Below are 23,990 nucleotides of genomic sequence, written 5' to 3'. Positions count from 1 at the left end.
TGGCAAATGAGAGAAATGTAATGTGATATCTTGTGGTTAAAGTTGTGTAATACTGAATTTGAGGCAAAAGTTTGATTACAGTTTGAGTCCTGTTGATCGGCCATTGGACTTAACAATGGTGATTGTGCAGTCGTGCGCCCTTTTTGGTCATACTTGAGCGTTTCCTTTGTTTCCTCTGGCACATAATTGGAATGTTTGCAGAGAGTGAGATTTTCTAGAGTTATCAAAGCTAAATGACGGTTATCTCATACCCAAGATTGTTGTCATATATGGAATACATGAACATCACAAATTTCAATCGCCATTCCCTGTTTAACACTGCAGAATGTTCTTTATTATTGGCACAATCTGCCTGTTTGTACCACAGTCCTTGTACACACAATCTGCCTGTTTGTACCACAGTCTATGTACACAGTTATCAGGTTCTCTTATACAGATTCAAGTCCCAATATTTGCCAGCTGATACCCAATTCTTCCCATAAAGTTATTTTATTGATCAACCGAGTACTATTTCATTATTCTTCCCATAAAGTTATTTTATTGATCAACCGAGTATTATTTCATTGTGAAATTTACCAACTTACCTGAAGTGTCTGTGAAATTTAAATACACAGATCAGAACAGAAGTTTAAAGAATAAGAAAAAAAAATATAAACAAATAAATCAATGGAGTAAATGAATGGAAAGCAGAAACATCATTTAATCCTTGGTCTCTTTGATAACTTTTATTGTCTTGATTACATGATTACAGATAAATTAAGATAATTAAGATCTATTTTTTACAATTTAAAGACCCTATGTCAAATACAGCAGTCACACTCAAATGACAAAACTATGAAAAAACTGAGAAAAACATGAAAGTTACTAAATAAAACATTGAATCTGTTTCTGGTCATTTGCTCACATTACTGTGAGACCAGCATATCATGATTTTTCCACCTTCTTTTGTTGTGCTCAACAAATTTTCATAAGTTTCCCAAACACAGCAAGCACACAGAACCTGAATGATTCACAGAATCGATCACTGAAAAGTAATGAAATCGAGTAGAGTCTCTGTTTAAAGCTGCCTTCCCTTCACACTCATTAAGTGCTTAAAAGAAGAATGCATTTTACAGTCATGAAAATAAAAGCTTGTGTTAATTCCCTACAAAGTTTTGTAAAGGAAGAAGAAGAAACAAACATACAAACTAGAAAGTTGCATCTCTTTTGCAAATATCAAGTAGCAGGTACAAATCTTTTGAGGGGGGCTTAAAAAGCCTTAACATCTAATGTCATATTAAACATTCCCCTTGGGCATCAAACACATTATTAAAAACTTTATTTTCAGGCCTCAAAACCCAGAGGTTTGTTTCTCATCTGAGGTCTCTACCTTGAAAAATGATGTCACAGTGGTGGTGGGTTGATTAGTTTCATTTCACAGGTAGTTCCCACACACACAGCAAGATGACAACGGTAATTAAGTTTGCTGTTCAGAACTGTACAGAGCGTACACGTGCTCGTACAGAGGTAATAGCACACTGTGGTTTTGTTTCAATTTTTGTCAAGCAATTGTGGAAATAAGTCTGACGGAGTTATCACAATTTCAGTGTGCATGAAGACGAGAAACTAAACCGTTTTTGGGGCTCGTATATCAGATACAAACAAAAGCACATTACAAGATACACAGAGTAAGGAAATCGGCACAGTATTTACATATACATTGTATAAATCCATCTAAATATATTATTATGTACATATTCAATATTATTACAGATATACACACAGGCATCTAGGAAAAATATTGGAGAGAAAAAACACTTCAGACATAGAAATATTATTATTGTTTAAGTAGGTTAAGATCTGAACCCTATTGACTGACCTTGACCCAGTTGTATTTGACCTTTCTGACCAGTCAAACAACAAGGTCAAAATCAATTTCCATTGGAAAAGTCTCTTGCTTCTTTCCATTTTGATTTAAAAACATTCATATTTTGCCCGGCATTCAGAACCTTAATGACTGACAAATTGAAAGTTGCTCTCATCTGCTGTCACTCAATCACAACATTGAAAACTGCAATACCATTTTCCGGTGCAGTATAAATTAAACAAAGTGCTTCAAAGTTGACTCTCAACGCCAACAATAAACTCTTTGCAGAAATGATGTATACAAAATGAGAGAGTTATTTTTTGTGAAAATCTTGGATGGACTTTGTGACAAGTAGAATTCTCCAGCACTGAGTGGATATAACTTGTCTCTCTACATACCACCTTGGAATGGAATGCCTGAAAGTGGTTGTTTCGGATGTAGAAAACTGATAATAAAAATCTCTATTGCAGGGAATGAGTAATAGGAAATTCTAGAAATACAGCCATTTGCAGTTGCAGGTTTAAGCTGCATGTGAGACATCAGACACTGCTGTTGCTAGATATTCAGAGAAATATTGTCAGTATTGCAAGCGTTTATTATTGCAGCTTGAAGGCTTGCAAGCACTATTATTGCAGTTTCTAGACTGAGTGGTGAATATATCCCTCACTGCAACAATGGCAGTCACCTACCAACTTGTATTTCCGTCATTCTTGTATGCACAATTTCCAAAACTGTCATCTAAGTTTTCAGTGAAATATTTTTGTATGCATATGTTTGTGGGAAAACAGTTACATCTTTTGCAAACAAAACCCCATTGGATTATGTATTGGCTATCGGAGTTGTGCATCCCCTGTAAAATTGGGATATACTTAATAACTCACTCAGGTTCAAGGTGATTTTTAATCTTTCATGTTTCAAGCATTCTAGAGTGTGTAGTATTAGGTTTGCAATGGTGTTTTGTCAGATTCAATGTCTATAGGTTGTCAACAGGTTGCTTATCTTCGCCGCCATCATCCCTCATATGCTAGTTTGTAGATTCCCTTCGATAAATCTCTGCTGTATGAAGAAAAGTGTCATTCTACTTCTGTGAGAGCAGAGATCAGGACAAGGTGCAATTTTATATCGAATGGCTGGTTCACGGGCCGAGAAATACACTGCCACACTGTGAATGTGAGAATTGCTGACGCAAAGTGTGCTGAGACATGAAATATATGCTATAGATTCTAAACTTCTGACGTTAAATTATTCACTCTTGAATAGCATCAGTGTCTGATTGAAATAAGCATGATTTCATATTTCCGATGCCAGTAAGAAAAATTTCAAAATTCTCATTGAAATATTGTATTGAAGCTTTCCAATCTCTCAAAGACATTCTCCCGTACGTAAATCCTGGGGGGAATATATGGATGCTTACATGATGTAGCAAGGTGGTAGGTTCATATATAAAACATGCATTGTAAATGATGAAAAAATATTACCGAGAAATTTATGCAAAAACTATTAATATGAAGCTAACCAAAACAATTTAATTGTAAATGGTGACAGTGCTCCTGGATAAGTAAAAAAAAAAAAAACGCAATGCACTTTGAAACACTCTGTAGGAAAGTTAAAATCAATGAAAAGGAAACTGTAAAAAACACAAGCAAACTTAACTTTCTGCTCCATTGAATCTAGGTTAAAAAACAAATACAAAATTAGCAAAATACTCTGATGACACTTTTGAAAGAAAGTTATTTGTTTATGATAAAAAGTTTTGTGAGCAGATTCCTTCCATACTGATGGCACATAAGTAGGCTAATTAGGGTAGCTTGGTGGATCAGAGAGGGGCGGTAGTCTGGTCGGAGGGGGACGGCTGATGGGTGGGAGGGTTGACGCGCCGTCAAGTCTCGCTGCCTCCGAGCTGTACAGCACATCTCTGGACGGATTACTCATGGGTGTGGTTCTCAGTGGCGGCAGCTGGCCTCCCGCCGGTGCTGATGGGGGCAGAGGTGCCTCCACAAAGTTGCCCCTGGAGGGGAAGGACCTGTCTTTTTCTTCAAGAGGGGACACCACAGCCACTGCAGCTGCGGCGAAGGGTACAGGGTTGAGACCCGTATCAGCCGTGGGTCCCGTCTGCACTGCTGGGAAGTCAACCACTTCCGAGTATTTCGGAGGAGCTGACGGAGCTCGGGTGTCGTCACCTTGATATACTGGATTCTCATGGCCGGCAACTCTGTCTGCAGCCTCACTTCTGAAAGGAAAATTAAAGATTCAGCACAAAATGTTTTTCTCTTATAAATGACTTTGTCAACAATTTATGATTTCATAGTCTTGTTGGTCAGAGAAAACGACTGTGTCGTCAACAACATGAAACTAGCAGGTCAAAGGTCAAATTCAGTGACAAAGGAAGTGTAGACCAAACATAAAACACTAAAAGGTGCATCACAAACAATGTCGTAGGTATTACAATGCAATTAGTAACAAGTGTATCTCTTCAGTCTGATTTGATTTTAGCGTCTGTGTTTTTTACTTTTTTTGCTTTTGCTTTTCCCTTGGATGGAAAATATCAATTATTAGCACAAAAGTAATACTTATCAATGTCCCAACTTTGATGATTCAATAAATCTTACTGTGTGCAGATTTGATCCTAAAAAAAATACTGCACAGGTTTGTGTGCATAATTTTCAGGGCTTGTGTACATTTGCGGAAATGTTTGGGTCTGTGGACGTTAGACACTGGCAGTATACTACAAACAACAGGTACTGGCCAGCATGTATCAAAGGCCTAATATGGTCAACTACCACATAAAAAGCTACAGATGTGTCATCTATCTCAGAGATACTGACCTTTCTATTTGTGCACCCAAGTTGGTGAGTCGAGTCTCAGGACGAGACGCCGGCTTGGAGAACACTTTGATGATAACCAGACAGCCAACGGCAACAAGAATGGCACCAATTGCGATGCATATACCAATGATTAGACCGGTGTCCACACGCTTCTTCCCATCTTCCTTGCCGATATTTGTGTCAGGATTATCTGGATCCGGCTCCAAGCCTTAGAAGAATTCAGGAATATTATATTAATTAACTCATAGAAGCGACTTTGGAAGTTGGCAGGACATCAGGTGTAAGGTTTGATAATTTTTTATTCTGCATTTTTACCTTGTTGTAAATTGGTACACTTGATCTCTTCTCTGTAAAGACAAATTTTATGAAGCATTGATGTGTTGCAATTGCTTTGTGAAATACTGGTAATACTTGCTGCTGTAGAGGGACTCTGTAATATCCACACATGCATAGGATTCTGGGAATTTCTTTAGAAAATCAGACAATGATGTAATCCAAGATAAATATAGACAGGTAATTACCAAGCAATGATCACATGTAGTCACAAATATCATGCACGCTCATTTAAAATTGCAATGTTTTGTCTCTGTAAATAAAAACTCTTTATGTTTCTGATTTGAAGGATCAGTTACTTGTCAAAGTGTCTAAACATGTACAATACATGCAAATTAGAACTAACTACAATTTTAGACTGTCTGGTTGTAATGAAACTCAGAGAATTCTGATTTATGGTGATGGCAGTACTTCAGTACATCGATTAACATATATTGTCTAGCAAAAATCCCTTTCTATCAGTGTGTACTACAGTCCCTCACCAAAACCATTGCATTTTTCTATGAATTTCTCTGTAAGTCTCAGGGAAATTCTTCCTGAAAAAGTGTAACACTAGATTGGCTTTACGCTTTAACATGGCATTGTTTCTTGACAATTGGTAATAATAACCCAATGTAACAGTACAGTGTTACATGTGTTTACCTATCGGATTCAAACTTCGCAAGCCCTGTTATTTTCCATTGAATGTTTAATCCAAGGTGAACAATTCACTTTCAAATGAAGCACTTATGCCACTTATTCATGGAATTATCACATGGAATAGTGAGTGGATACAAGCCTTCAATTACTGATTATAATGGCAGTGCACTGTGAAAAGGCTTCAAAAGAAAGCACTGGCAAAACAAAAGAGTGAAACAAAAAAACAATGACAGAATTAACTCAAAAAGGGAAGAAATGGGAAACCCAACTATTACTTTCCTTCTGGGACACTTTCAACTCCCTGGAGATAATTACACTTACCCTGACCCTATCCCTAACTCCAGAGTGGCAGATGGGAAATGTCTGAGGGGTATAGCTGTTCTGATAACATTACTCGATCAGAATGAATTTAGATGATGTGTTTTAAATATGGAGAGAAATAAGACAAAACTGTTGCATTACCACACCCTTCATCCTCATCTGTGTTGTCGGCGCAATGATTGTATCCATCACAAACCAGATAATTGGCAATGCAGCGATTGTTACGACACTGGAAATCACCGGTCTCGCAGCCATGGGAATCTGCAACGGTGGTGAAAAGCATCATCGTCATTAAATGTCATACACGATGTTCTGTGCTTAAAACTTAATTAGCCAAAATATAAAACATAGTTTTAAGAATGACTGATGGGATACGAGCAGATTATTTACCTCTTGTTCTAAAATTCTTCCAAATTCCCTGATTAAAAAAACAAATCTTGTTGCTAAGTGATTGTTTCCAGGGAGACAAGATAAATGCAGAAGCAGAAATATACAAACGTAAGTATTGAGTCCTGAAGACCATATAGTCATGTTTAGGCGCTTTAAATTAAATTCTTTGTTTGCTATCCACGTGCCGGTAGGTTTTCAGAGAAAATTAAGAAAACAAACACAATGTTAACATTATAACAAATAAAAATATAATTTTTTCAAAAGAAACCAAGTAAAATTGAGCTTATGTTAATACACTTGAGTTTTTTGTCTATGTTTGTTTGTTTTTCTCTGGATGGCTGGTAGGTGTTCAAAAATCCAAGGACGGCAAACAAAGAATTTTCTTTCAATGGTTACAGAGGTCAGAAGAATTGAGATACAGCTGTATCATTAATCAAGATTTTGAAAAACAGGTTTTACCAATCTTGAGATTTGTAATTAGTACAACAAATTAAGAAAGAGAAACTGGTTGCCATACTAGATCATCATACCAGAGACACTGAATATGCACTTTACAGCGAGCTGTCCTTTGACTCAGTGTGAGTTGTTTGAAACAAAGTGCTTCAAACAGAAAGTTCTAGAACACTTTTGCTCAAACTTTCCTGGGGGAAACTTTAATCAGTCTTTTTCGTTTTTTGTTATTCAAATACAACACGGGCCTAGGAGCGCCAAAGCAATTTGGACTCCCAGTTTACAATAACAGACAAATGTGCATTACTATGTATCTATAAAAACGTCATATGTTTCAGACAAACAGGAACCATGTATTGTGGGGGGGGGGGGGGGGTGTCAAAGGTCACCCCAAATTTGGTAATAAATTATGTTACAATAGTGGTGCATGGTTATAAAAATTCTTGAACCTCACACTTGGCAATTTTCCTATTGTCCACAGCTTCATGAATGTTAAAGAATGGATACCTGCAGATTATGTGCTTCTTGTTCTAGAAATCTTCATATGCCCTGGTAAAGTTAAGAGGTATGCAGCTGTCTCAAAATGTCCAGTCAGACTTTGAAAAGAATATTGAGACCAGCAATATGCAGAATTACTGGTAGTGCTAAGTTAGGCCATAATTCTTCCTCAATAACACATATTGTATAGCCCACTTTGATCCCAGCTCAGGTAAGGACTTCACAGTGGTGAGAGTCCAAGGACACCTTTATTGTTAATAATATTCAGGCACTACCTTGATCAAACAATAGCCAGGTATAATTTTACCGACAAAGCTTCTTTGTTAGAGGACAAATGCACACATTAAGAACCCACACGTTCTTTGCATGGAGCTCTCAAGGATAACTTGACATGGCTGTGTGAAATAGCTGGGTACCATAATTCAGCATTGCGGCACTAATTACCACAGTGCTTGAACATGTATGTGTTTGTGCATCAAAACAATTAGGATTCATGCACATCGAACCGTCAACACTCGTGGATGGATTTATTTTCTGGGTCCCAAAGCACAGAAACGATATACAGATGCAATCAAGCTAATACCGGTATGTACAGGTACACAATAGAGAGCGATATACTTCATTGAATGGCTTACACAGATGAAACCGACTTATGAATAATTGATCACATCGAGGAAATTCTATTAAAAAGTGTCAGATGTATGCACTGTAAATGATAAAAAAAACCATATTTTCTGATGCATTGAAAATAGATCTAAAATTTTTAGTGTTGCATATAATTCTTTACCTTCATAGTAAACAGCGTAAATAGCTTTGAAGCCTGTGTGTCTTCTATTGCGAGTGTTGTCTGTTATGAAATGCAGCTGTAGATACACAAAGGAGGAGATGAAAGATTCTGTCTGCGTTCCACACTGCCTGCCGAGGACCGTAGGGTTGAAGATATTCAGATCGCCATCCACAACTTCAATGTAGTCTCCAGATCCAGCTTCACATTCTTCTTCTTCTTCTTCTTCACTTGCTGGAAAGACAAAAATCACAAATAAATTAGGTTAATTTGTAGGCAGAGTGTGCTCAATATTCCTAATTATTTTTGTTTGGATTAGCTCTGGTATACATCAAACCACCACATGTATTGTATATTAGTATGCTATAGAATAAATCATTACTAAATTGTTATCACGATAATTAAAAATGTAGCGATATAAAGATGTTGTACAGAAATAAATTTTCAGAATAGGACTGCAAATTTTTGATGATCTGATGGTGGTGATAATTTCATCATTTCATGAAAATTCACAGCTTTTAGAATAGATACCATTGGGGTAATCTTTTTTTTAAAATTCACACAAATTCTGGCATTTAGGGTGTCAATGTCTGCGTCACTAGAAATTTAGAAGACAAAGGATCAAGAAGTTGCTGAAACATTTCGCTCTCATGGTCATATTCTGCTGATATAGAAATTAATCAAACACATCCTCGGATTTTCTAAATGATGCAGAAATTAAAGGGGTGGGGGACTAACAGCGTCACTTACAAGAGGGAGGCTGGAGATCCATTTCTTCAATGGACAGATAAACCCTCTCTGAAAGACGATTACCGATGATGACGACGACACACTCTGCTTCGTTGGGATACTGTCCTTCCGGGTAAGATTCATGGGATACGATTATGCCACCTCTCTCTGTTATGATGGCTCTGGAAAGATCACATACTGAAAGAAGAGGGAGGAAGAAATTGATTCTTTCAGAACAGAGAGCTGCAGTTGTTGAAAAAACTGCTAAGCTGGATCTGTCTTAAAATTCTGAGAAATTTCAGTGAAAAAAATATCTACTAGTTGTTGAAAAGATTATGAATATCTGTGTTTTAACTATCGGTATTATTAGTATCAAAATTGATGACATCAAAGGGAATGAAGATTAATTTTATATGCATGTACTTTGAACATCAAACATTCTGTAAAATTCAGAGACATTAAATTCAGTCTTGTCATAGTAGACTCTCTGGGAGAAACCCACTGAAGATGTATTCAGATATCAGTATACATTTTAACATTAGTGCTAATGGATTGGTCATGTACAGTGCTATGTGTATTATAGGCAATATGGCGCCGAGATATCAACAGCGACTTTTCTGATGGGTGTAACCATGGCAACAAAATGCTAATGAGTACATGCAGGTCGCTCGAACGGAAACGGCAATGGGCATTATACTCATCAGAATGCTTTTTGCATGACTTCCAGTAAATCATACTTTTTTTATGAGCAATTTTAATGATAGTTTTCAGCATTCAACGTAAACCAGCTATGACGTCCTGAAACGGCCGCACTATGAATGCAAAGGAGCCTACCGAAAAAAAAATTGTTAATAAAATATTTTTGAGTTTTTTGCTTGCACTGCAATATGCATAGAATTTTGGAGCTAGAGAAATCAGGTCTACTTCATCTAGAACTTGAACACAGGGGTAATCTCCCTACAATATTACATGTGAATTTACATGACATGTTGAGGGAAAATTAGAACTATATCAGTTACAGCAATGGCTAAGACAGAGCATTTAGATATTGAGGTAATTTTTTTCTACTTTTTTAAAATAAAGTATACAGGTAAAAATAAATAAGTTATATCTTGTGGGGAAAAATCTGTTTTTTTGTCATAACGAAACAAAACATTGTACAAATTCAAATAAGACAGTAAAACATTTGTTCTGACTACCAGGTCACACATCATTTAAAATATCAAATACTTCATACCTTTATTTGCATATATATGGAATGACCATTACTTCAAACATTTTGGAAATTTTCATTACTTATCTTTGACTTTCTATATACTTTGCAAAAACTAAACCGTGAATATATTACAAGAATGACAATCAGAGTTTATACATACCTGGAACGATGTCAGAGGTCGGCGTTGATGATGCTGGTGGTAGATCAGGAAATCCTATGTCGGAGATTGCGTATTTTGCATAGAAGCCTTCGTAATGGATCGACACATCCGAATGAAAAATAACCGTCATCTTGTTACCAGTTGACTCCACAATACGGGGAGGTCTGCTCCCTTCTCCGCCGCAGTATCTACCGATGGTGGGCGAACTTACCATGTCGTCGCCGTCCAGTACTTCAACAAAGTCATACTGGCAATGCACGTGGGCCTCCAGGTCAAATGAGGTAAAGAGGAGCTGGAAAATATAAAAAAGGGTCAAAAATGACATTTTCACATATCAATTCATCAGAGTTCACCAAATACCATCATCTTTTGGTTTAATATTTGAGTAAGTTATTAAGAATGACATTATCAAAAGAACCCTTTAAATTATGCAAAGAAAAATCTTTAAAATATAATGAAGCTACAATTTTCAATTTGACAATAACCAGTAGTTATATTCCTTATTCACCAAATTAACTCTCTTTTCTGCCTGGTTTATTTGGAATTTAACAATAACATTTTAGGTGTATAAAATATTGAAACTAACAATTTTATCATGGACGTGATTCATTACTCTATGAAGACGTTAATGCATTTTTGCATTTTACAGTGTTTCCTTGGAAATGGAAAGGGTTTGTCATGAATAAACCTGTGAAATACTGATCAATGAGAACAGTCAGACAGCTGCTGTTAAACTAACTCAACCTGATAAACACACACAGAAAGGCATAGTCGATAAGAAAAAGGTGAATAATTTTGGCCTTTCACCTCAGAAATGACCTGAGAAACATGACTATTACTGTTTGTATAGTCTGACATGTTGTTAATGTTTCACAGCAATTAAACTTGCAAAACACATTTGGAATGTGGTACATTAAGCATATTATTTCTAACAGAAAACACAAAAGGTACATTTCAAAGACAAAACACAACATTTCAACTTTTTTATTCTACTTTGCTGAAGGAAATGTTATACTTTAAAGATCCATTTAGCTGTAACTTTGGTGACTTCTTTATTTTGTTTATTTCTGTGTATCATGTGCAGTTTCTGGTTTGAATCCCTGAACCATGGAGGAATTCCTAATATTTAGCTCATAAATATACCCTATATGAGTATAATCTGCATTGTTATTGTTTAAATTTTGTATTCAGGTCCGGACTAGAATACATTTATCAACAATAACAATGGTCATTTCACATATACAGCCTGTGTTGGCAAGCATGACATCGGGCATGATGATCGGATTATAGTAAAATTCTGTAGTTGATACATGGAAACAGAGTAGCGAAAAATAAGTCAATAGTTACAGCTAATGTCCCTTTAAGGTAGTATGTGCCTCTTGGACACAATAGTTGGACTCTTAAAAATTTTCCAATATTCTTTCAGCCTACCACTTGTGCGGGCTCATTGTGAAGCTTATGGAGTAAAACAAAATCTTCAACAGCTTCTGAAAAGCTGGGATTTTATTTTCCATCATAGAAATAACATAAGGATGGCAGCCACTTTGAATTTCAGATCTTGGTAAATGTTGGGTAATTTTTTTCTTTATAGCACAAAAATTTGCACTATGGACCCCGAATTTGATTCTTAATTTTGAAAAAGAATAGCTGAACGTTTCCTTGGGGATAATTTGACCAAAAGGTGAAATCTTTCATTTTCATGGTACAAACTACCTCAACTCAATGGTGGCCAAGCAAACTTGAACAAAAATTCATGTTAAACCACAGTTATCTTTGTTCCTCATTCAAAATTGCTGTCTCTCTGAACATAAACTCTATGGCAACAAAAAAGTGATTTTTTTTTCTTCTAAAACTAAAGGCACCGAAAACCTGACACGTTCCCAAACGAATCCATACATACTGGTGTTGACCAGCAAAGAATTGACAATTTTGAGTAGAATGTATATCTGACCCTGCGAATAATTATTCTACCTATGTGGATGTGTTGCTCCCCTCATATGGTATCCATATTAATAATTAACAGCTACACCATCAAAGCACTTTTCTTTTTCATGCAACTGTTTACTCTGAGCATGACCAATTTTTGAACCCACTTGAATATGTTAACAGTCTGGAGGCTTTAAAAACGCCGATAAATCACACCATTTACCTGTACAGTGTCACTTTCTGCAACGGATATCGTGTAGACACAATATTCATTGGATTCATAACCGTAAGGATAGCCTGGTGAACTGAAGTCGCCCTGGTCCTCGGTGAGCAAACCGCCACACTGACTGATCTCATACGGTTCTGAAAGTGAATGATTCATGAATCAGTGAGCAAATTATTTCTGTCAACTTTTTCCGTAAACAAAAATGAGTAGACAAAGTGAAAAACAGACAATAAAGTAGAACATACAATAAACAATAAACATACGCATACCATACAACTGTCTCAAAACATTTTTGACTTGAAAAGAAAATTTTTCTATTTTCACTTTTACTGAGATGTCTGACTTATGCTTCATAAAGGCCAAATATATGAACTTTGCAGCCTCAGCAAAGCTGGCAATGGTATATGCCTTGGCTGCTTCATCAATAATTATAAACACTTCAAAAAGTCCTCTTAGTAAAACCCAGTATCTCTCACACAATTGCCTTACACTCTAAAATGGATACTTCAAAATTATCTGCTGTTTGTGAGAAACATTTTTATTTACTGCAGTGTATCTTCCAACCTGTGAAAGATAAGCATCTGGTAAGCTCATCAAACTCACCAATGTAGTTGCCTGCAACACTTTCAATCTTTGCTTCGGCGGCGCCAGGCTGTATGGTCTGGTCGCTGACGAACATGACCAGAAGATGGCTTCCTGTTGACAGTATCACACTTGGAACTCTGTTGCCGCAATATCGGCCCAAGTGGCGCTCCGATGTAGAATCGCCATCGTAAAACTCAAAGTAGTCATAGATACACTGTCCATTATCTCGGGTCTCTAAATGAAATTCTTCAAATTCAACTCTTATCTTGCGATCTAAAGGTTTAATTGTAATTTCAATACACCGTCACAAAATTGATATATTAACATACTTGTCTGTATCTAAGGTACAGCTAATATTTGTTAGCCACGATTTTTCTCGATGAAAAAATTTTCAAATGTGCAATGGATCAGCACTCAGAAAACAGAGATGAAATTGTATTCTGTTAATGTTATTTTTTTTCACTCCATTGAGCAGCAATTTCCCATCGCATGTCCTTGAACGCTGGTTGAACCATAACACTGAAGAAATTAGCCATTGTGCCAATACCTTTTACTGCTGGCCATGGTTACGTGTGTGTTCAGAGCAGACAATGACTGATCTAGCAACAATAGTTCATAGCTTAAAAGACTGCCAGTAGCTATCTTACAGATATTTATGTTACAAAAATTAGGACACATTCAGTCAAAGAAAGAACACAGGGTGTACAATATGGTTGTAGCAAGTACGATTACTGTAAAAAGGAGATCTTTCCATGCTACACATGAGTGACGTTTGGCATCAGTAGGAATTTCTTGAGTAGTTTTTTATTTTGTAATTTATATATTAATCTATTGACACCTGGGATCTTGTTGTTTTTTGTTTGTTTTTTGGGTTGTTGGGTTTTTAGGAGGGGGATCAAAGAGGCTAGGAATGACAGGGGGGTAGGAGTCAGTGTATTGTGGTATGGAGTACAATAGACCACAGAATGAAATGGATGAAATCATACTCATATAGTTAATGATTAATCAAGATAGCCGACCCATTATTGTTTGGAGCTAAAACATTATTAGTCACTATTATCTGAAATAACTTCTAGAGTTTTCTTTTGAGAACTAATGTTACATGCACAACCTCATCTGAAGTAACTTTAAACTCTATACATTTTTACAGTATTTTTGTTCCAGTTCCAGTACAGCTTCTTGACCAACTTTTCTCAAGCAATAAGAAAGACTTACAACCTTTGTCTTGTTGACACAGCTTATTATCACATGAACTTTTATTGTTCTGAATTGAACTTTAGTCTATATTGTCGCTAACCCTGTAAGTGCTATAAATTTTCCCACCAAAATTTTTGTGCAAAATCTTACATATTTTTAATATAGTTTTTGTAATCTTTTTGACAATTTTGGGCCAGATGGACATTACTTTTCATTGGCTGCAGTTTTTGATCAAAATTTTGGAAAAAATCTGAAAGTCTTGGTTACATTTTATAAAGGGCAGCAAAAATCGACTTTGGTGCTCAAAGAGTTAATCACAAAAATCATTGCACCTCACATATGTACACAGTCTGTCTTGAAAATTTTACATTGGCGTTTTGACATTCCATGCTTTTAGGAGTACAGAAAAAAAATTATACTTCACCAAGAAATGTTAAATGCACCTGACAGTTGCCCGGAGGTTCATATTGATACATTTACTCAAAAGCACTAACTATTTAAGAACACTGATGTACAATACCCACCACCACAAACAAAATTTAAAAAATACTTTACAGTTTTTAGAATGATTCTATTTACCATCGTCCGTTGAAATCAAGAAAGCACACTCTTGGCCTGACGGGTAAGGTTCTGGATAGCCAGGAGAACGCAGGTGTTCATCATTTCCAAAGGTGACCTCTATCGTCTCTTCGCTGGCGTCACAAGTCCCACAGCTCACAGGGATCACCATCAACGTCAGCCACCCTATGACTGTCCTCAAGACCCATGTTGTTGTCTTCATCGTTCTTGTCTTCATGTCTGCCCAACAATTCAGTGAAAGACGATGAGTTGAAAAGCAAAGAAAACAGTCATAAAAGCTGACACCGGTCCAAATTATACGTGGCTTGTGCCCTCCTCATAAACTGTTCACTGAATATAAAACCAGCAAATGGAATCCTGAGCAAAAAAACCTGAAGGTCAAAACTGCCATGTTTTCTTACTCTTTCCATTTTAGAATTGAACAATTCCTCGTAATTCACTCTTCCTGTATACTTTTAGTTTTCATTGTATGCTGCTCTGACTTTATATGTTATAATAGTATGTACCTCGAAAGTGAAAGATTTAAACTTTTGCTCAAACTTTCCTCAATGAAACTTTCAACCATTCTCTTACCAAAGCAAGAATAAAAGTCAGGGGTCACCATGCAAACTTCTGTACTAAAAGAGACAAATTACCTAAGATTTCCCTACATTTGCAATTCAAAATGGCCACCATCCCCGTGTTAACTCTATGGGGAAAAATAAAATTTTTAATTTTCAAAAAACTAAACCGATGAAAACTCTTCTTTCATCAAGAGTTTTAAAATGAGCCCCACAAGTGGTAGGTCAGAAGAGAATTGATAAAATTTGAAAGCCTGAATTTCTGTTCACGAGGCGCGTTCTACCTTAAACCTGTGCAGGCTTTTATTTTTGCGGTATTTTTCAGGACACTGGTTCTATTTGTGAATAGAGCTCATGGTACAACTGCCAACAATCATGAAGAAATGTGTATTTTTTTTGGACTAGTTGACACGTTCTATATTTATATGTAATGCTTAACCCTTTGAGCGCCAAAGTCAACTTTTGTCACCTACATAAAATGTACCCCAGTAGAATTATTTTAAGATTTTTGCCAAAATTTTGATGAAAACCTGTAGCTAATGTAATGTGATGTCCGTTTGATCCAAAATAAATAGAAATATTACAGAAAAATTCACAAAAACGGTTAGGATGTTGCACTAAAAAATTTGGTGAGAAAAATTACAGCACTCGAAGGGTTAATGTTCTTGTTATTGTTGATAACTGAGTTCTTATCTGGACTGGAATTTATTAAAATCAATGAAATTCTATTGTACCACAATATGTTGGCTTTCTACTGTACCACGATGTGTTGCACGAGCAAGGCTAACTAATTTTGTATTTTGATATTCTTGGGAGAAGAATACAAAACTTGCCATGTACGTCGAACAAAAATAGCTGAAGATTATTTAAATAATTGATTTTCAAAAATACAAAGATGGTGAAAATATTTCTTATTCCAAGAGCTTTCAAATCAGCCCCCAAGGAGTGGTAGACCAGAAAAGTAAATGGAACAGAAATGAGAGACAAGACCCGAAGCTCATAATTCGACCTAAATGGAGTTTGAGCTGATTAAATGCAGTGGGATGGGAGGTTCAGACGAGGATGCGGGAATAAAAATATATATTGCACGGTTTACCAAGAAACAAAAATTCCAACTGTAGAACAGCAAACCGAACCTTGAAGTCAAGGCAGTCAAGACTGGGCTTTTGGTGATAAAAAACACACACACAAGGAAGTACAGCAAGGACGATTCTTTCGACCCAGTGATCCCGGATCTACTACCTCATTAAAAATTCCACTGGAGTCTCTTGCTTGTGAAGTTCCGTGTGTATACAGCGGCGCGGTAGTGTATGAGTGGTCGACCACCTGTTAACCCAGGCGGTTGATTTTGCTCAAAACTTCTCTCATACAATCGTTATTGTAAACTTTATTTTTTCATCACTTCGATTAAATTAAATCAGCTTTACAATTCCGACGCAAAACACCCAAAATAATGTATATTTGAGATAATTAACTTAAAAATCGCGAAGTAAATATTATTTTCGAAACATCAGAATAATTTACGTTGTCAATAAATAGAGGTAGCGTCATTTAGTAAACAATATCATAAAACATTTTTCCAGCGTTGTTTCGTTATATCGGTGTTTGTTAACGAATGGGATTGTAGTCGAGCAAGATTATTGACTCTTGAAATTTAGTTGATGTACTGCAGTACTACACTACAACTTACAAGCGCGTCGATTGGTCTCCGCGCCCGGAGGCCGATACCCATGTCGTATGTGTACTGCAGATCTTTCACTGGACTTCGGCTGACACTGCAGTACTGAGACAGGACGAAAAAGCTGCTGTGCAGCCGTCGCCACTTGTGCTATTAAATGCCCGTTTTTGAGTAATTACTTTCAAATAATTCACACGATTGGGGTGTGCGAATCGTTCGAGCCGTATAAACAGCGACCAAGTCGTACGTGTATAAGACTGAGACTTGTTGTAGTAACACGCAGCACACTTTCATTTGAAAATGGCTGACACTGAGAAACGGGCGAAACCGCTTGCCGTCGTTCGATCGAGTCATGTTCCACAGAAATTGAGGCAATATATTTTACGTAAATAGTAAAGGTACAGAAGACGCTTGTTACCTACCTTAGTGTTACCTATTTACATCTTGTCAACGACGTTCACACCTTATTAATGGGTATAGAAAACTCAGGTTCTAGATACGCTGACGTAGCTTGCTCTCCTCATTCAAGGAGCTGGGCGATCGATTCGGAAAGTGTAACAGCGCATGCCCATTACAATACAATGTAAACACAGCGCGAGCGTCGGCGAAGAACACAGCGCAGCAAGGCGATAGGCGCCGCAAGAAGTGTTAGGCCGCGTTCAAAAAAAAATGGTGAGGGGGGGGGGGGCTGGAGGAATCGCGATTGAAATCTTATTTTTTTTCAATCCCCCCTCAATACCCTCAAAAATTTTCAAGTCCCCCCCTCAATACCCTCAAAAATTTTCAAGTCCCCCCCCAAATTACCATATAGCCGCATATTTATTAGGAATGCACGCAGAGTAAAAAAAACATGTAATGTGTCGTTCTGCACGCAAATGTTCAACACTATCACTTTATATCAGCAGGTTGTAGAGCCATATACCTAGGGCAAGTTCTTAAATTGAATCATTTTAAATGCATCAGTGAACTTTTTGGATTTCTCAGTCTAAGCCGACTTAAGTTTATCCAACTCTGGCCAGTTCAATGGCACCAGCTGAAAGCACACAAAATGACAATCATGAGAGAGTATGAAAATTGTGTATTCCTAGCTACGTTAACCAAATTATGAAAAAATGAGCACAGTGACCTACCAATTTTTTTTTCAAAAGAACAAGACATATACAACTTAGATGCCACTTATAAAATGTTTTACAAAACTGACAATACTGGAAGGTTAAAATATTCCATGAAAATAATGTTTTAATCTCAGAAATTTTGGGTATAATAATGGCAAATTTGATAAAAATAAAATATTCCATTTAGTCACACATTTTTCCACTTAAATTAGAGTCTTTACTGTTCAAAGTTTTACTTTTGTGTTATTGGTACAATGAGATGTGAAAATTTCATTCACTGCATGAACTTGAAATGAATGGTTTTATATATTGATTTTCAGTGATTTTAGAAAAACTGACTTTTCATCATACATTTGTATAAGATCAATTATGGTGACCCATCTTTTTTCTCTAATATTTGATTGTTCTCATATGCCAGAATTCAAAAATCCATGGTAACTGTTAGTCCCTAGTCTTCTATGTGTTGCTCTCTGGCTGGATCTTGTGTACAAGTAGATGTATGTTTCACTGTCAATTGAGTGTCCTATGACTGAAACTCTTCTTAAACTACATCAGAGTCATATTTAGACAAACAGGCTTTGTTGACAAACTGAATATTGTGTTTTTCAGCATGCTGTAGAGAGACACCAAGAAACTGTGTTTGATACATTGCATAGAAATATTGAAAAATTATCAACAGTTGTAGCTCCTGCCCCATTACAAGGCCAACTTGTTCTACGAAAATTTAATGGCATTCATACATTTTTAGACTTTTTCGAGATTAAAGACATAAAATACGACAAAACGGTTCTAGATTTAATTTAATTATTACTAACATTAGAACCATTGGACGACATCAAAATGTTGGGAGTCAAAATATTTTCAGGTCCCCCCCCCCTATAGGCAGAGCAAAACTTTCAAGTCCCCCCCCCTCGACTACCCCAAAAATTTTCGAATCCCCCCTGAATTCCTCTAGCCCCCCCTCACCACTTTTTTTTGAACGCGGCCTTAATAAACATTTGCCTTCTTGTAGCAAATAAATTCATGCACACTGAGAAGAGTGGATCCAGCAGCAGTAGTAGTAGTAAAATGCTATTGACTAACAGGGGTCATTTCAGTGTTACTGTTACAGACCTAAGGGGAGAACCATTTGATTTCTTGGGGAGGTGTATGGAGGAAGTGGGTATGGGAGCATTTTTTTCAGTCAGAGTGACAGCATTTTTTTCTACTGTCAGACCTGCATCAATTTTTTTTCAAATGGCGTAGCAGTGCAATTTTTTAAAATTTAATTCAGTGTTTCACATATCACAGGATGGTTCTATATATTCATTTTAAATTGCAACAAATAAAAACAAAATGGAAATTCTAGTATATTTACAACTTTAAATTATAGAACCCTTTCTGGCAAAATCAACTCTGATCAGTACTGTACCTGCTTTTCTTTAAAACAGTCAATTCCTTTTAAGTTCTCAGGGAAGATGTTATCTTTTGTAGCCAGAGAAACTCCAAGGCTCACACATTATACTTCATTATATTTGTTGTTCCTCAATTTTTCATGTCAACTTGAACATCTTTCTAACATATTTATATTGAGAGAATAATATATTGGTTTTAACACTAGTTTATTGACTCCTGTCTTATGTTTTAAATTTTCACAATTTACAGAAGTCAGAAGTCAAATAGTCCCCTTTGAGATATTGCCTATGCCATTGAGATATTGCAACAGAAATCCTGAAATATGATTTCTTGGGTCAGAAAAGGGAAGGAAAACATTGAGTGCACTGAGGTGTAAAGTAGACCTATGTAGTGCATGCTTATATCATAAGTGCTGAAAAAAAAAAACATAAGAATTACTTGTGGTAAAAACATTTGTGCCGCCTATGACGGCGCGCCAGCAAAGAATACATGAGAACAAGGTTTCCAAATTTTGCTCATTTCAGGTGCATTGTGACAATTTTTTTTTCATTTCTGTCTGTTATGACATTTTTTTTCTCAAGCCATTTCAGGATCAATTTTTTCCTTCTATTTCACCTGATGACAATTTTTTTACTCAAATCCCCCATACCCCCAGAAATCAAATGGTTCTCCCTTAAACGCAATTTCTGTGTTGGGGTGGGGGCAAGCGGGGTTTGGCTGTATATATTTCGATTACCGTGCCCAAAAAATCGCACTGCATGTTTTTATATCGAAGCAGCCAACGAACAATGCACTTTCAAAAGGGGTCTTTATTGTGATAAGATATATTGTGCATGACAAGTAATGTGAACTAGTCATTTCACATTAATTGTCATGCAAGTCCAGAGGGTAGGGGATGAATCAGCTGTTCATAATTTGCCCTCCAAGTGAAATTTTTTCGACTCATCCTCCCACACTCAAACTTCATTTTTACCCACCCCAACATATTTTTGCCTGTTTCCCCTCCTATTGTGAATTTTTGAAGCTCCCCTGCCTTGTGGTGAAAAAAAAACTTGATTTCCCCTGCCATGGAAAAAATTCCCCTCAAAATTTTATCATTTTCCCTGCAGACATGAAGTTCCCCTGCCTTGTGATGAAAAAACCTGTCGATTGTCCTCATATTTATAGCTAGAATTTTATAAATAAGCTTAACTTCCCCTGTCCCCGGCCTGTACCTCTCCTCGTTTTTGGGCCGATCCCGGTCCCCAGGCAAATGAACCGATATCTGCCATGCCCGACAAAACACTAAAATTTGCTCCCTGCCAGTTTAAGATATGTCCCCTGCCCAAGCAAAATTAAAATTTCCCCTGCCCTCAAAAAATTGCTCCCGGAATAGCTTTTACGATGAATAGCTCCATTGGCTGCACCTATTATATCGCAACATCCCGCTACACTTTTTTGTGTATCGCAAAATCGCGCTTTATTACATGCCTCGAGGTGACTGCAAATCAGTGCATTGATTTGAATAGGAACATCCGGGATGTTAGCGGGCTGGTGAACGATACTGATCGGTTTCCATGGTTACCCGGTCCAGTGAAGCCTTTCGATGTTTTCGACTTCAAAGTAGACGCTTAACGCTAGATGTAAAATATCCATGCGCGCACTGCTATTTGGACTTTCGTTAAAATCTGTTTGATGCTGGTCGATAATGGTAAAATTGTTTGAAAATGCCCTGCATTTAAGTGTTATATAGCATTAACTGTGAAGAGGCATGTAATAATATATAATATTGTTTGGTGTGTACCAGGCCAGTGCGGCACGGCGCAACAACACCAGCATCCCTCTGATACATCATTGGTTCAGCCTACGGGTAAAATAACTTAAAAATCGTTTTGGATACACTGTTTCAATTCAATTCATTCTGTTGGCTGCATCATTGTCGAGTTGGCGCTGAACAAAGATGGAGAAATATTAAGATTTTCGATTTTCGAAATAGTATTCCCCGGTGACAAGCGAGCCCCCCCCCCCCCGGCGAGCCCCCTAAGAGGTAGATCAGAAAAGAATTGTAAACGTTTGACAGTCCAAATATCTGTCCCCGGGGCGCATTCTACCTTAAAAATATACACAGAGTAATTAACATGCATGCACGTGGGCAAGCTGAGTACAGTACATGGAATGAAGCTTATTTGTACCGCAATCATGGTATTTTGATTTCTTTTTGTTTGCTGCAATACTTTGCACCAACTTGACATCTTGCTTCAAGGTAACATGGAGCGGGGGCGGGGGGTTGCTATGATATCACTTTAGATCTCTTTTCATTTAACCTCTCCCCCAGATACCAATATCAGCGCACAGATATTTTCATGGGCAAGTATTGAAATTTTGTAGACATTGACGAGATTATCAAAAATACTAATGCCTTTTTACGGCTTCCTTCAAGAATACTGATGAATTTTATTGAACTAACTTTTATGCTCAGAGACAACTAGCCAATATCGAGAAATTGTTGCCAGGGTTGTTTTGACACATAATGATCCTATTCTTATTAGATGTAGGTACTTGAACAAATTAAAATTTAGAGGGGACGTGAAAGTTGTTCATTGCCCTTAAACCCCGCCCACTAGTATTCCTGAATTCCAGATCCTTTAATGAACCCTCGCCGCAGTCACACTCTCCGCGCGGCCACATTACTTTGTTCCCATTTGCCATCGGCAAACCATTTAACTATTTCTGCCTTTCAAGTTACATGTTAACATTCCCGCTTGCTAATGCAAGAAGAAAATGCCCACAGGCCCGCCAAGAAACCTCTTTGCAAGCACCTTGTACAGCTTTTGGCTTTGTTGGCTTCTTCGGCTCGAGCTACAACGTCCTGCGTTGCATCAAACCGCCAGAGATCGTCCTGTCGGCTAGTCGGCATCGAAAGTAGAGCGAGTGCTCTCATTGTATTGATGTAATAGTTTCATAAGGTAGTCGAAAGGATGCGGTCGGGGCATGTATGTCGCTAACTTTCAAGATTTCGGAGAGCTTTGAGTGAAATTATGAAACTTTTGATATGTATCTGTAAATTAGAAACAAACAGTGATTACATACCCCAGGACCATTAGGCGGTATAAGAGTGTAAAAAATTAATAAATTTATGATTATGAAAAAATGTTGACAAAAATTTAAAATTTCTATCATTATTATATACTTGCACTGGAATCCTGAATGATGATCAGTATTTATGCCAAATTTACGCAGTTGTAGTAGAGACCCTCATGAAATATAGTCAATATACTTACAGCTGTAGCATTGCACTGTAACTTGAAGCGCGGTCACAGTACTGCCTCGGCAGTCACTCTCAAAAGTAACTGTTGTATGTATCTGTATCTAACTTTGTGGTTTGGGGATAGAATTGCATTAAAACAATAACTGTAATTATTAGATGTAATATATAATGATAATTATTACACTTTCAAATGTCCCAGGCTGTACCATATGCTTTTGACCGTGATAAATGAACACAGATTGAAGAATCAGTACATCCACAGGCGAAATAGTCTAAAAATATGATATTATGAAAAGGAAGCTCAACCTTGGTGAAATACTAACTTGGTTTTAGTGATATCAATGTTTCATAATTACGATTCATTACTTTTAATAATTACGAAAATAATATATTTTCAGACTATTAATGTCTAGTTCGCCTGTGTACAACTTGTAACCATTAACCCACATCTCCGTGTAGAGTTCAAATTTCCAACAGAAAAAGATGGGACCCTACCAAAATGTGGTTTTGATAAGGGTTGAGTATGATTATTTCTTTTCGATCATTGTGACTGCACGCTGGATATTCTATTGAAGTATTACTAGAAGGGAGTGCTGGTGTCTGGACATCCTGATCTGACAATAATCTTCTTTTGAATTACAATTAGCATAATGTTCAATGGTTTGGTCTGGCGCTTTCTGTGGCAGTTATGTCACCGTCACTGATCAATTAGCAGGAATGCTGGCAGAATGAATGGTGGCTCAATCGCTGCCGGCAGGTACTGGAGGAAATAGATGCGGGTTACGAAATTTTCTCCAGCCATGTGTGATAACATATTTCTCTCCTGATTTGCCTGTGCACTGTTTTTTCCCTGACAATGCAACGGAAAACCTGAGTCTTTAGAAAGTTTTATCAATTGCTTTTGGGAAGTGCTGCTGGAAGTGGGTCAGGTTTCAAAATTCTCTCCAGCGATTCATTTGTGATAGCACTTTTTTTTTGTCATCTGATTTGTTTGTGCATTTTCTCCTTGCAACACGTCAGTAAAACTGGAGTCTTTAGAAAGCTTGCTCCAACTACTGGGTCCTGCTACCACCACCACTGTTGGAAGATATTAAGTTGCACACTTCTTTCCATTTATTCCCTAGAATCAGACCACTTTTTAAACCTTGCAAAATTATGTCTGTTGGCAAGTATTTTTACAGGTTTTACATTATTTTTTTTCTCTCAAGCAGTTGATTATCTTTGCTAAAAGAAAGCAATTCTTTCCATTCCATCCAAGTGTTTCAAAGAAGGACAAAGAGTCGGAAGACAC

At 37.0% G+C, this 23,990-nt stretch overlaps 1 protein-coding gene across 1 annotated transcript; it reads right to left on the bottom strand.

Moving 5' to 3' along the window:
- Positions 1-698: 698 nt before the first annotated feature.
- On the bottom strand, positions 699-17,501 carry LOC139134858 (dorsal-ventral patterning tolloid-like protein 1). Its single transcript, XM_070701926.1, has 10 exons — positions 17,365-17,501; positions 14,705-14,923; positions 12,947-13,201; positions 12,341-12,480; positions 10,192-10,483; positions 8,837-9,013; positions 8,090-8,320; positions 6,106-6,225; positions 4,672-4,879; positions 699-4,076 (listed from the first exon to the last, which is right to left on the bottom strand). Exons 2-10 carry the CDS (start codon positions 14,919-14,921, stop codon positions 3,641-3,643), a joined length of 2,076 nt encoding a protein of 691 aa, XP_070558027.1. The 5' UTR covers positions 14,922-14,923; positions 17,365-17,501; the 3' UTR covers positions 699-3,640.
- Between the last annotated feature and the right edge of the window lie 6,489 nt (positions 17,502-23,990).

The sequence above is a fragment of the Ptychodera flava genome, chromosome 6, assembly GCF_041260155.1.
Source record: "Ptychodera flava strain L36383 chromosome 6, AS_Pfla_20210202, whole genome shotgun sequence".
NCBI lineage: Eukaryota > Metazoa > Hemichordata > Enteropneusta > Ptychoderidae > Ptychodera > Ptychodera flava.
This window is presented reverse-complemented; position numbering and strand designations above follow the sequence as displayed.

Bases quoted from the DNA above. Each gene is read 5' to 3' on its own strand.
- LOC139134858 (XM_070701926.1), bottom strand. From the start codon at position 14,921: ATGAAGACAAGAACGATGAAGACAACAACATGGGTCTTGAGGACAGTC. The intron at 12,481-12,946 runs GTGAGTTTGATG...ATTCACTTTCAG, and splicing joins TGTTGCAGGCAACTACATTG to AACCGTATGAGATCAGTCAG. The intron at 4,077-4,671 runs GTCAGTATCTCT...TTTTCCTTTCAG, and splicing joins TTGGGTGCACAAATAGAAAG to AAGTGAGGCTGCAGACAGAG.